The 13,326-nt window shown below is 44.2% G+C and overlaps 1 protein-coding gene across 1 annotated transcript in view; it reads right to left on the minus strand.

The window, feature by feature from the left end:
* Nucleotides 1-13,326, minus strand: part of GRIA1 (glutamate ionotropic receptor AMPA type subunit 1) — a 285,987-nt gene that overhangs the window by 100,197 nt on the left and 172,464 nt on the right. The window contains exons 6-7 of the mRNA XM_046667310.1: nucleotides 5,732-5,893; nucleotides 3,620-3,787 (exon numbers count right to left, since the gene is read on the minus strand). Coding sequence (XP_046523266.1) covers nucleotides 3,620-3,787; nucleotides 5,732-5,893 — 330 coding nt within the window. The remainder of the gene's footprint in view (nucleotides 1-3,619; nucleotides 3,788-5,731; nucleotides 5,894-13,326) is intronic.

Genomic DNA, 13,326 nt, shown 5'->3' on the forward strand with positions numbered 1-13,326 from the left:
GCCCTTCATCGAAACTTTTATAGCTTTCCATGATTTTTATAGCTTTTTTATGATTTCCAGGAGCTGGTCTTCCCTTTGCAAGTGGGTCTTGAGTCCTGAAAGGACAGGACTGTGTCTTACAGCCCTATTGCCCGCCTTGCCCTAGACCTAATCTAGCAAAGTGCTGGGCATACCTTCACTTCGATATGCTTGATCATTGGCTGACATATTGCAGACACAAAGACTAAGAGGGGTGATCACCATTTAGGGCAGATATTCTTCACCTGAAGTCCTGGGATGGGCTTCCGGGATGTCCATGGTCCCCCTCAGTCCTCGTCATGCAAAAATATATGCATGTACAATGTGTACATTTTTCTGGGAAAAGAGTCTGAAGATTTTTGTTTTTAATCCTCAAGGGGCCTATGACCCCCAAATGCCAAGAGACTGACTTGGGGAGCTGGGTTTTCTTTGCCAGCCAGAAGCCACCCTAATGCTGCCTCCTTCTGGAGCGCTGAGGGCTTCCAGGATGTGGGCTCATTCATATTCTGAATGGCTCCCTGGATGTCAGGCAGGGGGCAGGCAGGCGGCTGATTATCTTCACTCTGCTGCTGGGGAAATTACCAGCCCGGTGGCAGGGGTAGGGGTGCACAGATATTACCCAAGGCCATGTGCTGTTGAGGGCTGGGCCACCGCTCTTGAGTCTCCCCTGCTGGGCTGGGCCTTCGAGACTTCAGAGCAGAGCAGTGATGTACACAGAGTTAGGTAGCAAGGAGATGTGAGCTGGAGTCCCAGTTACACCACTAACTACCTGTATAATTTTGGGAAATTTTTTAACATCTCCAAAACTCAGTTTCTCCTATTTATAAAAGCACAGTTAATAAAACTAGCTACCTGGGAGTGTTATATTGAGGTTATAATGAGATTGAACATGTCAAGTATGTTCAGAACCCTGTACATACTAAGCCCTTAACACATCATAGCCGGTGTTACCATTATTTTTAGAATAACAAGCTTATTCCTCCAGGCTTAACTCACAGACACCCCAGCTCTGACACAAGCTGAACCAGAGGTCTCCTCCCAACGTGCCACCCAAAGGCCAGTGGTCAGGACAGCAGACACCTGCACTTCCAGCCCTGGGTTCCAAGGGTCACTGGGATTTACCCAGCCTATTGTGGGTGCACAGTTGCTCCCTAGTGGTGTGGCTATTTTAAGAGATGGGTCTAAAAGATGAAATGTCTGGACAATGGCCGTGACTATGTGTGGAAGACCTCAGAGCTCAATGCATAGAAGCAAAGGCACCTGGGCCATAGGATAGGCCAGAGGCAGGGGGATCCCTGGACAGGGGTGTGGTACAACCTCTGCTGCTGAGCTGCTGTGTGACCCTGGATGAGTCACTGCCCACTCTGGGTCAGCTGCCTCGTCTACAAGGTAACAGAAAATGAGAGTCACCTATCTCTAAGGTCTCTTTCAGCTTCCCGTGATTCTGGGTGCTTCACAAAGATTTGAAAGGAATCAGTTTGAACAGCTGATCTGAGGATCAGAATGTTGGGTTCATTTTTGTTTCTGTGGCTAGTTCCCCTGCACCACACAACAGAGTGAGGAGAGTTTCTTAAGGCAGGTCTTGCCTTCTCTTTTTGTCCCCAGGGCTTGCCCAGGCCAGAACATGCAGCAGGCTCTCAGGGCACACACATGTCTTGACTTCAAGACAATCTAAGAGGTCATTATTCTTTTGACTAAGGCAGCTGCCTCCTCGCAAACCCCACTGAAGGCAGAAGCAGAAGAATGAGTACACATCACAACCAGAAGGACAGAGGGTTAGACCAGAAGAAGAAACTATGTGCTTCGAATTCTTAGAGCCAGGAGCCAGTTGAGACCTGGGGGTCGTCTCTCTAACCTCCTCATCTTCAGGGAAAAGGAAAGGGAAGTCTGTAGGAGATCGGAATGAGTATTTCAAGGTCACCTGGAGAGCCAGGGGCCCAGCTAGACTTGGAAGCCAGCTCTTCTGCCTCCTGGTTCAGAGAGCTTCCTGCCACCCCGAGTTGCCTACCCAGCTTCATCACTGTCATGGTGGCGTCAGAATATCCTTCCAGGGACGTCATTAAGATGGGAGAGGCAGAGGAGTTGGAAGGGTGGGAAGCTGAGGGCAAGTCCCTGGGACCTTCTGAAACCAGCCTCACATTGCAAACAGAAGCTGTCTCGACTGTGGAGTCCTGAAGAGCATTTTAACTAAGCCAGGAGGCAGGCACTGCATCTTTGGCAATCATTTGGAAGCTGCCTGGTGTCTGCTGTCACTGCCTAGTGATCAGGCCACCTTGCATAGAGACAGGGGGAGGGCGGAAAGGGCTGCTGTGGATCCCTTAGCACGTTCCTCCTGTAGTCACAGAGCTGCGCTTAGCTTCGTTCCAAAGGACAGAACTACATATTCCCCACATAAAGGCACTTCATCCGAGCTGAGGAACAGCTGGTGATGTTCCTTTCTCGTCTCTTTCTCCAGGTTGTGAAAATTGCTAGAGCTGTGCCCGTGTGGTTGGAAAACAAATAGGAATAGTTGTACATCTCCCTCTACATTTCTCCCTCATTCAGAAATGCTCCTCTCATCCCCTGGGAGCCCAAATTCACCTTCTGTTGAATGTAGTCTTAAAAGTAGAGCTGGTCTTATCCAGACAACTCCATTGGATGGGGAGGGCAGGTCCTAAGGGACATTTGTAGTAAAATATCGTGCTGTTGCTACCTGGCCACTGTACCTGGCATTTTGACATTCCTTTGCATTGAGCGCTGCCCCCTTTGCTCAATCCCCTTTGGAGATACAGCTTCCCTATCAGGAGGTATCAGAGGCATCATATGGTGCTATCTGTCAGCAGTTCAAGACTCAGAGCCCAAGTGCTTCTGGAGACTTTTAGAGACTAAAAGAGACTTCTAGGAGCCCTGAGAGTGATAAAGCTGATGGCGAGTTCTCAGACTCTTCTAAACCAGAGATGTTAAATACATTGCCCACGTGTATCACTGTCTTAGCCTGCCTCCAAGCAGACACATCGCTAATTGAATATGCATACACTTCCCTGTTGAATCTGGATTCAGTCTCAGACTCCTTTGCATAGCCAATTGATTGGAGTGGGCATGACCATTTTCCATCTCTGTTCTTTAACTGTTCTTAAGTGCAAACAAAATTGATGACTGCAATGATGAGAAGCAAGACAATAGGATCAGAAATACTGAGAAACATTCCAGAGTCCCCTCATAAATGTGCACAGAGAGCGGAGGTAATGAAAAAATCCAGAAAATCAGGGCAAGAGATGAGAGTCTCCAGAAGACTACAAGAGTGGTTCAGTTTCATCCCTGTGTGTTTCAAATCCTCTTTCCAAATACAGAATCACCAGCTTCCCTTTTCAGCATAATCCCTAAGCAGAAAATGTAGCTTTTATGCTATCAGGAATCACAATTCCATACTAATGGGCTTTTTTGTCTGTTTAATTTCTGCATGAGCTTCCACGTACACCAACAGCCACAAACACAATGCAGTGGTTGTCCAAACTTCAGGCATGTTCTACCTTTTCCTTTAAATAGCTACATCCCACCTGATATTGATGCTGAAATCCCCTAGGAGGCTGCCATAGAATGGGGCAGCCATCGCCAGCCTCACCTGCTGCAGAGCTCTCTGGATGTCGATCCCTTGGCCCCAGGGCACAGCTGGGTTCGCCAGGCAGTCCCCAGCATTCCCCCGGCGGGATATATCGATTCGCTGCCTCCGCAGGCTCTGGAAAGCTTCAGCCATCACCTTCACCCCGTCGTAGGTGAGTGCAGAGGTGTACTGGTGGGAGGAACGGAGACAGTTAGGCGTCAGAGAGAGCTGACGGGGAGGCAGGTGGGAGCTGTATCTGGGAATTCGCTTCCTGGTATGGGAATGCCTGCCATGCGCCAGGTACAGGGAGTCGGGGGCAGTGGTGAAATGGGTAGTCTGCCCTGCAGAGGGGGTCTGCTGCTCCCTCTTCTAGCCAATACTGCCCTCCTGAATGGTGAGTTCGGTATTGCCAGTTGTGACTTTTGAAGAGACGACATTTCTTTGTGCAATCTAGCAATTTTAAAATGTTGGTTCAGTTGGAAAAAGAATGCATGGATTAAATATAACACATCTGTGTCTGTCTGACACAGTCCACGGAAAACCAGTTGGTTTTCTCTGTGTTGGGAGCCAAGAGGAACAGTTTACTACACCACCCCTTGTGACAGTAAAAAAGAAAAAATCATCCAAGAGTGGTAAGCTCTTAATTATTTCTTCATGGCTTACACAAGTGGCAGGTTTACGTTCTGCAAACTTTCCCCTTGTGCTTATTCGTGATAGCTCTCAATTTTTTCCCCTCTTGCCTAAAAGAGGGTTTTTGTTGATGAATCAAAACCAAGAAAACAGTCCAGGACAATATATCCTGCCTTTGGAACTCACATCTGTCTTCTTCATTAATTTGTCCCCAGTGCTAGCATGTTCTCTGGCATATTCTAAGTTCATAATAGAGAGTTGTAGAATGAATGTATAAGTATTTTTCCAGTTTTTAACTTTGATTCTCTCACTTTTTAAAAGTATATGTGTTACATTTGGTTATTTTTATAATCTGCTCTAATCTTTTGGAAATTGGGTGGGGTATTCACATATTAATTAACTACGTGGTTTGCTCATTGCACTTCTGTGATTTTGTTTGCTTACGGTTGTATTGAAATAACTCTTCATTTTTGAATTGCTAGAACAGTTTTCAATCAGTGGGATAAGAAGCATCTCAGTGAAATGACCATTCACAAAAAGAAACTGACCAATGGCACAAGAAAGTAGCCGAGGATTCACTGTGCCCCAGATAAGCAAATTTGGCCTCAGAATCCTTCTCAACACAGTTTCCACACAGCCACTGCTAAACTACCAGATTTGACATGGGAGAGAAAAATTACCTGTCATCTTTATTCTTAACCATTATCAAAGAGCAAACAAAATAGATTTTGGCTGAAGGATTTCGAGCTGCATTGTTGGGAAGTGGGAGGTAGTAGTCTGCATGATAACTGGGAGTTGACTCTGTGAGGCAGAGATGTTCTGGATATTGCTTTTAGATTTCCCTGATATTTAGCTGGGTACATGGCTGACCAGACTAAGGGCTAACTCACTGCACAACTCAATGAGGCTCAATCCACAACAAATTGAATGCAAACAGCATCCTGGAGCTGTGCAACATGGTGGCCCTGCCCAGAATAGAGACGCTAATTTCCAGCTCTTCCTTTAGCTAGCTGGGGCTAGGTTTCTAAGATGTGGCCGATAGCAGGTGAGTGGAAGATGTGTGTGTCTTCTGAAAAGGGTTCTTAAAGGAAGAGTTGTGCTTTTTATTTTCCTTTTTACCTTCCTGGGTAGAATACTGAGGTAATGGTTGGAGCTTCAGCATCCATTTTGGGCTATAAGGTAGCAGTCATATGCTGAAGATAGGAAAACAAGGAGATAGAAGCAGCCTGAATGTTTGATGATTGTGGAGCCATTATACAAGCCCTAGAGTGCTGACTTCTGAATTTTTATATGAGAGAAAAACAAAATGTGTTTCTTGTTAAAGGCATTGTCATTCTGGATTGTCTGACCTTTTCAAGGTACCCTCAATCTTTATGGATACATTTTCCTTAGCTTGTTCCTCTTAGAAAACCTATCCTTTTCTAAAGACTAACACTGCCCAGAAATCTGGGGCAGACAAAGGGACCAAGCTGGTCCTATGCTGCCCGCCACCCACCCCCTCACCTTAGGTCTCTTCCAGTCCACCCGGGTGTGGTCTCGAGCATCGCTGTTCTTCCACTGCTGCATGATTTTGGCTGGGATGGTGTCTGTGTAGTTCACCAACTGGAAACCTGTCACATTTGCTCCACTCTCCTTGAATTTGTTTAAGTCAATGTCCATAAAACCCTGTGCAGGGAGGAGGGGAAAGAAGTCAGAACATGCTGCCTGCATAAATCAATTTAACCATGTTACAGAATCACAGGACTTTCCATCCTGTTGACAAGGTGGAACTGACTTAATGGAGAAAGAATTGTGCCTCTCTTCCTTCTGATCTCAATTATCACTTAGTTTGTGCACACAGGTAGGACTGTGGTTAAGAGCACTCGCTCAGGGGCCAGCTGTGCCTGGGTTGAAGCGCTGGTTCTGCTACTCACAGCCAGTAGTTACACGACCTTGGACTAAGTTACTTGATGGTTTCTTGTCTGAACAATGGAGGTTAGGAAGTTGGGGAGAAAAAGTGATGCTATGATGCGTGTCAGGTCGTGGTGCAGACTGAATGATCAATAAATGGTGGCTGGGAACATTGAGATATGGAACCGAATAGAAATATACGGAGAGCATTGTCTCTTCTACCACCCCACTCTCCACCCTTTTGAGAGAAGAGGAGTCTGAAGTCCATTGGGACAAGCTCCTGTGGGCCCCCCAAGGTCACCAGCAAGACTGTGGAAGAGGCTGGATTCTGACCCTTCCTTGCCCTGTGCTCTTTCCCATACCACCGACTCGATCTTCTCTACCCAATGAAGACTGATCAATTCTAACGTCCTCAAAGGATTCTTTTTTGGGAATGAAACTTTTCTCTCCACTTGGTGAAGATTTATTCAAACTCAGGAAGTCTTCAACTTGAGAAAGAACCCTCATATTTGTATAATATATTCCACAGTGTGTAACACTTTCATATCTATGGCTTCACTTCACTTCATGTCTTTATAAGGTAGAAATCACATGTCTGTTTGCCAGATAAAGAAACTGAGACACAGCAGGAGAAGTGACTTGTGCAAAGTCATTCAAAGAGTTAGTGGCAGAGAGGGGACCAGAACTGGGATCTTCTGAAGTTCTTTGCTCACTCACTCCTCATTCAACAAACATTTTTGAGAACATATAATGCACTATTTTAATAGTGCATAAGACAAGTTCCTTCTCTTATGAAGCTTACATTCTAGTGGGAAAGACAAATAATAAAGAAATAAACAAGTCAATACGTAGCATCGTGTATAAGCGTAGTCCACTACATATACTATGCAGTAGTGGTGAGTCCTATGAAGAAAGATAAGGGGTGGGAGGATGGGGAGAGGAGGGCGATGGCATGCTTTGGAAGCCATGATCAGATGAACCTCACTGAGGTGGTGGTGTTGGCATGGGGACCTGAGCAAAGTGAAGCTGTGGGAGTGAGCTATGGGGAAATCTGAGGAACAGTCTTCTGAGCAAAGGCTCAGAGGTCGAAGGATGCTTAGCATGTTCCAGAAACAGTAAGAAGGCTGCTGTGACTGAGCCACAGTGCGTGAGAGGGAGAGAGGGTGGGAAATGTGGTTGGAGCAGCAGCCCAAGGCTGGATCATGTAAAGCCTTGTGATACCTTGGGTTTCTTTTCAGGTTTTCTCAGGGGCCCACTGCAGGAATTCGAGCAGGGATCGTAAAGTCAGTGCCCTTTGGGCTCCAGGGCTTGGGGAAACTGCCAAATCCCAAAGAGCAAAGTGGGAGAATGAGCAGGGGATGGAGTTTGGTGGATAGAGGATGGGGGAACCACCCTGGACTAGTGACCAAAAGCCCTGAGTGCCAAACCCCAGCTGTGCCTGGGGATCCTACGGCACCACCCAGTCTCTTAATTTCTCATTGACTTGATCCAGTTTTCTCATTTAAGAGATCTAGTCGTCAGCATTTCATCACTCCAGGATACTCCCCCCACCCCGTGCCTCTGAAGTCCTGTGATTCTTGATTATTTCTATTTTATGAACAAACCAAGCTCAGTCCCACTCAGAGCCTTTGTCCTGGCTATTCTCTCTGCCTGGAAGTGTGCCTTCTCTGGCTGGCTCTTTTCCAGCTTCTGGATCTCAGCTAAAACGCCATCTCTTTTTTCTTTCCTGACCCTTATCTAACGATCCAGTTCTCACCCTGTGGTAGACGCTGTTGGTACCCTGCTCATTTCCACTCCCCTTTATACACTGATATTCCACTTTAGATATTAACTGCAAATACCTATTACTTCACCCATTTGCAGGGTCAGCCAGGTGTCTCCAGGAGTTAACACACCCAGAGCAGCTCTCAACTTATGGCAGATGGAGAGTTAGTAGATAAATACTCCAGAATCCTCTTCCCTGGGTGGGATAACCCTGAGGTGAGTTCTACACCGATGTCTAGAGGTCCCCTAAGGGATGGGGCTCTATAGCCCCCAGGGGTAAGTGTCTTGATTGCACACCTTTATTGGCTGCCGGCCGTCCCTCCCCTACCTCACTTCCCTGATTCCCTGCTGTTCTTTCTAGGACTGGCACCCAAAGAAACCACTTGTACTTGAATTCTTTTCTTGGGACCTGCTTCTAGGAGAAGCCAATCAAGTCTCCCCCAACACCCAGTCTAGTCAGTGCCCTGTCAGAGTTTCTCCAGACCGTTTATCACCATCTGAGACGATCTCAGTTACTTATTTGTGCCCTGTCGTCTCTCCTCCCATTGGAATGTCAACTCCAAGAGGACAGGGACTTTTTCTGTTTGTTCACTGACGTGTCCCAGAACCTAGCACCTACAGCAATGCCTGGCACAAAGTAGGTGCTCAATCCATATTTGTTGAGTGACTGAAAAGAAGCCAGAGACTTTCCTCAAGCAAGCATTCCTATCAGCCAGGAGAAATATGGTCAGCAGGCAACAAATGCCAGTGGATGTTTTAATTGGCTACAAAGAGAAGCTCAGATTGGAAATATCTTTTGAGATTAACTTTTCCCATAGCCACAGTGTACAGCTTTTCACAGAGGTCTACTGATTTGCACAACAGTTCTAGCAAGCTGTTAGTACAGATGAAATCAGAATTAGGTTCTTGTACCCAATATGCGTCCGAAGACATTATGCCACCTAAAAGCACAGCCATCTCACCACTGGTTAAAAGCTAATGCACAGTTGAGAGATTGCCCATAATTTTTAGAGACTCTAAAAAGAACATTCTGTTCATAAAATAACTATTGAGAGAATGAAATGGAAATTATCTCCCACAGTCAAATTCTGCTGCTTGAAAATCTGTGACAAGCTCCTAGGCCTTTCATACTGACTGCCCCCATCTCGAACATAATGGAGGCCAAAGGAAATGGCAGAGTTTATTCAAACATAAATGCCACTCAACTCCATCACCAGAATGTCTGACTGCAAGGTTACCGGAGCCAAACCTCGGTTACATCTAATCAAACTGATGGGACCCTTTAAGTGAACTCCTCCGCTCGCCTGAGCAGGAATGGACAAAGAATGATAAAAAAAGAAAAATGCTCATATCTTTGCTGTTAGGTAAAACAAACAAAATCAGGCAATAAGTTGGAGTCAACGTACATTCATCTAACAGCTGATGTCTTCCCTCCTATGTAAGATTTCATGCTGGAATAGTAATCTTGAATTTCCACAGTGTCCCTAATCACTAAGAAATGAGTCTGTTATAGTTACTAGACTTGATTTCTCTATAATGCAAGAAAATGGACTCTGCCAATATGGAAAAGTGTTCTTGACTAAGAAGAGGAAATAAAGGTATTGACTTTTTGCCCACCAGTTAACCGGAAAATTCAACCCACTTACTCTATTCCCCAGAGCACGCTCATTAAACAGGGTTTAATTAAATAATTTTCTAATTTTTCTTTGCCATTTTATTTAAAAAAAACCTTGGGGGGTAATGTTTGGTAATTAGCACATTTTTTCTTTATCTGCTGTATCCGTGCTATTAATTATATAATATTGTATAAGGATGCGACATGGCTGATTATATTGTATTAAAGATTTAAACTATGAAATTGGGTTGTCACCATTCTCTTGGAGCCATTTTGCCTATTTTATAAGATGTCTCCAAATACTGAGTCCACGGCTCTGGACACTGTGAAATTAACCCAGGATGCTTCTTTTCCAAGTTATTCAGCGTGAGAACTCAGGCTTCCTAAACTCAGACTTCTTCCCCTGTCCCGCACAGCTGTACCAGAGGCTGCTCTTCACAGAATGACTCTGTTTCTCATCTAAAATGGGGCTTTGTGATGAGTGAGCTCTTGAAGCGTGGTCACTGTGCTCCTGTCTGCTTCAGTGCTATTTCACGCTGTCCCCTGTGTGACTGATAAATGGGCGACATGAGAAGACTACTCTGCCTACCGTCTTCATTCAAGTGCAAATGAACTGGCTGGTGTACAGCAGGTTCTAAGGATAGAGGTCCTTAACCTGGGGGACATTTCAGAATACTTTAGGGAGCTTTTACAAAGCAGCCATCCCTAAGAATTGTCATTCAGTAGCCCTGGAGAGGAAACTGGATATCGGTATTTTTACAAAGCTCTAATGCTGGCGAATCAAAAATCAAGGTTCAATATATTAAAATTATAAAAGTTCTCATTAGAAGAATTTCAAATAATAGCATAACTAGCAAACATTAAGGATAGGATATGAGCACTAAGAGATGATTCATCATCTTTATAATGGGGAGTCACGAATGGGATTAAAGTCGATAAAGCAAGAAAAAGAGACATGGACATATTATGTAGAAGTGTGGAGAGAAACCACCAGAATCACCAAAAATAGAAAAGGGTTAAAAGAGATATTTCTAAGAAGTATGAGATTTCAGAGAGCAGGCGTTTGCTTTTTATTTTATACCCTTCTGTAATATTTTTTTCTTTTTTACTGTGTGAATATATTTCCATTTTAGTACTATTAAAGAATAAAAATAGATCCTCAGATAATTCTGATGTACCTCGCTGGCCAGGGGTCATCTCATAGTCCCTGGAAAGTAGGGGAGAGAGTGGCAGTGACAGAAAAGGGGAGAGAAGTCATTGCATTTGTTGAATCTTTGTTCTGATCCATCAAGGGGGCCCTGTTTAATTTGCTTTCTCTTGGCCTGGAATTAAGAAACAGTGGCACTGTCAAATGCTCCACTGAAACACAGCTTCAGAAGCATTGCTCAGAAGAATAACAAAAACTGACAATAATGGCAAAAATGCCACTCCGTATGCATTATATAACTTCATCTAAGCAACCTCTTGAGAATTATGAAATGACTGTCATTTAGAAATGAAAAATGAAATAATCAGTCAACAGTTACCCCTAGATTTATTTTAAACATTTCCCAAGCTCTTAGCCTGAGCCAGGCACTCTGTTAAATGCTTTGTGTGCATAATCCGATTTAATTCCTCAAACAACCCTGAGAGGTAACCAAGCAAAGTAGGCACCGGATGCTTATTTGCATAAATGAGTGAGTGGGTAGCCATCCGAATTTTATGTTGAGGAGCTATGGATCAGAGGCCTCTGGGAATTCTTCTGAGATCATACAGCAAGTGAGGGATTCTGTGGTCCAACCATAAAATCTGTCTTCTTCGTTAATGTGTTACACTGCCTTGCCAGTGGAGGAGCTTAGCTTTAGGATGGTGTTTCCAGGTTGCCCCAAAGAACCTCGGACAGTGTGGCTGACACAGTTAACAGCCAAGAATAAATGTCTCACCCTGCCAAAGAGGGGCCTTCCTGTACAGCTTTCTTTCTTAAAGGAGCTTTTGTGGGAGAGGACACTAGATTTCTCTTCTTGACACCAACCTCCTAAGGTTTGTTAGATGTTTCCCAAGCCTCTGATTTATCTGAAGTCTGTTAGTGCTCACCTACCCCATACCTATAAACTCTTCCTGGAAAGGGCCAGATTGTGAATATTTTAGGCTTTGCAGGCTCTATGGTTTCTGTCATAACTATTCAACTCCTCCGTTGTAGCATGAAAACAGCCATAGACAATAGTAAATGAATGAGCATGGCTGTGTCCCAATAAAATTTATTTATGGACACTGAAATTTGAATTTTATATAATTTTCATGTCATGAAATATTCTTCTTTTCATTTTCTCCAATAATTTAAAAATAGGAAAACCATTCTTAGCTCATGAGCCAAACAAAATCAGGTGACAGTTGGATTTGACCTATGGGCCACAGTTGACTGACGCCTGAAGCCAAGATGTTGGAGATGGGATCAAACCCCTCAGTGTCACAGAGGGAAACTGAGGTCCAGAGAGGAGACTAGCAGCCTGTTTGGATGGCTGGTTAGAGGCCCAGCTGAGATTAGAATCTGTCTTTTCCATATACTCATTGTAGGAGGCCATGCAATGCTGACCGGATGTTTGAATAGGATGACTGAGAGTAAAATTGCTCAATTAAGTAAACTAGCTAATATAGTCATTCCATCTATCATATGTCAATTATAATTTTCAAAGGATTAGAATGAAAAGGCATTTCAAATAATTGTGATAACCTAAAGAGATGTTTAACACTATAATTACATTGGATATGCTTTCATGTTGCTGTAAAGATTTGGAAAAAGCTTTAAGGATCATGAAGAGGCTCTGGGCTATCATTATAACTGCTAATTATCATGTGCGCCTGGAAACAAAAGAACTGATTATGTGTGCTTACTGGTTATTTCACCCCTCTGAGGCTTGGTTCTCTGGTCTTCAAAATGTGGATATAATAACACCTACAGCACAGAATTGGGGTAAGATTTCAAAGAATACATTTAAGTACCTAGGACTGTGTCTGGCACATAGTAAGTGCTTAATGAGTGTCAGCTATCATTATTACCATCACATTCACCATCATCATTATCATTGGGCCAAAAGAGGTTAGGTGTTGTTAGAACCGCTTCAAAACCAGACAGTGGGTCAGGCAAGATGTGAGCACATAGGAACACAGCTTTCAAAGGATGAAAAGTTTTATCTTCAAAGTCAGATTTCCCTTTTTTCTGGGTTTCTTTCAAGAGGTCACATACAAGCTGTTCAGCTCTCATCATTCTGCTGAGCAGACACCACACCCGTCGGAAGGAAGAGGAGCCTCCAGCATTGTTAAGGGAAAGGCTGAGAAGAAGGTTTATTAAGCCAGCCTGGGACACTGGAAAGAGCACGCTCTCCATCTATCCCCTTGAGATCCAGAAGAGGTAAGACTGGAACAAATCGAAGAGCCTGCACTTTATACTCCAAATGGCACAAGTTGAACATGCCAAGTTTCTCCAAATTGTCAGATAAATTCTTAGATGACAGCTCCATAGAGAGGATAGTTACAGGGAAGTGCAGTTTGAAAAGTCTTGTTACATTAGAAAAGCCTGAAAAGAGTGGAGATGATCAACCTAAAAAATAATGGACAACTATGAGGGTAAGCGAAGGCAGTATTTGAACCCCAGAAGGGCTCTCATGGGGAAGAGGTGGAAGATCTGATGTCTGAGGCTCTGGAAGGTAAGCCAGAGCCAATGAATGGGCAGAAGTCACGGGACGCAGATTTTGGCTAAAATAATAATGACAGCAACAACCACAGTGCCTGACATGTATCAAGCCTGTATTACATAGTAGACACTGTGCTAAGTGCTTTATTTGTATTATCT

The sequence above is a fragment of the Equus quagga genome, chromosome 7, assembly GCF_021613505.1.
Source record: "Equus quagga isolate Etosha38 chromosome 7, UCLA_HA_Equagga_1.0, whole genome shotgun sequence".
Taxonomy (NCBI): Eukaryota; Metazoa; Chordata; class Mammalia; order Perissodactyla; family Equidae; genus Equus; species Equus quagga.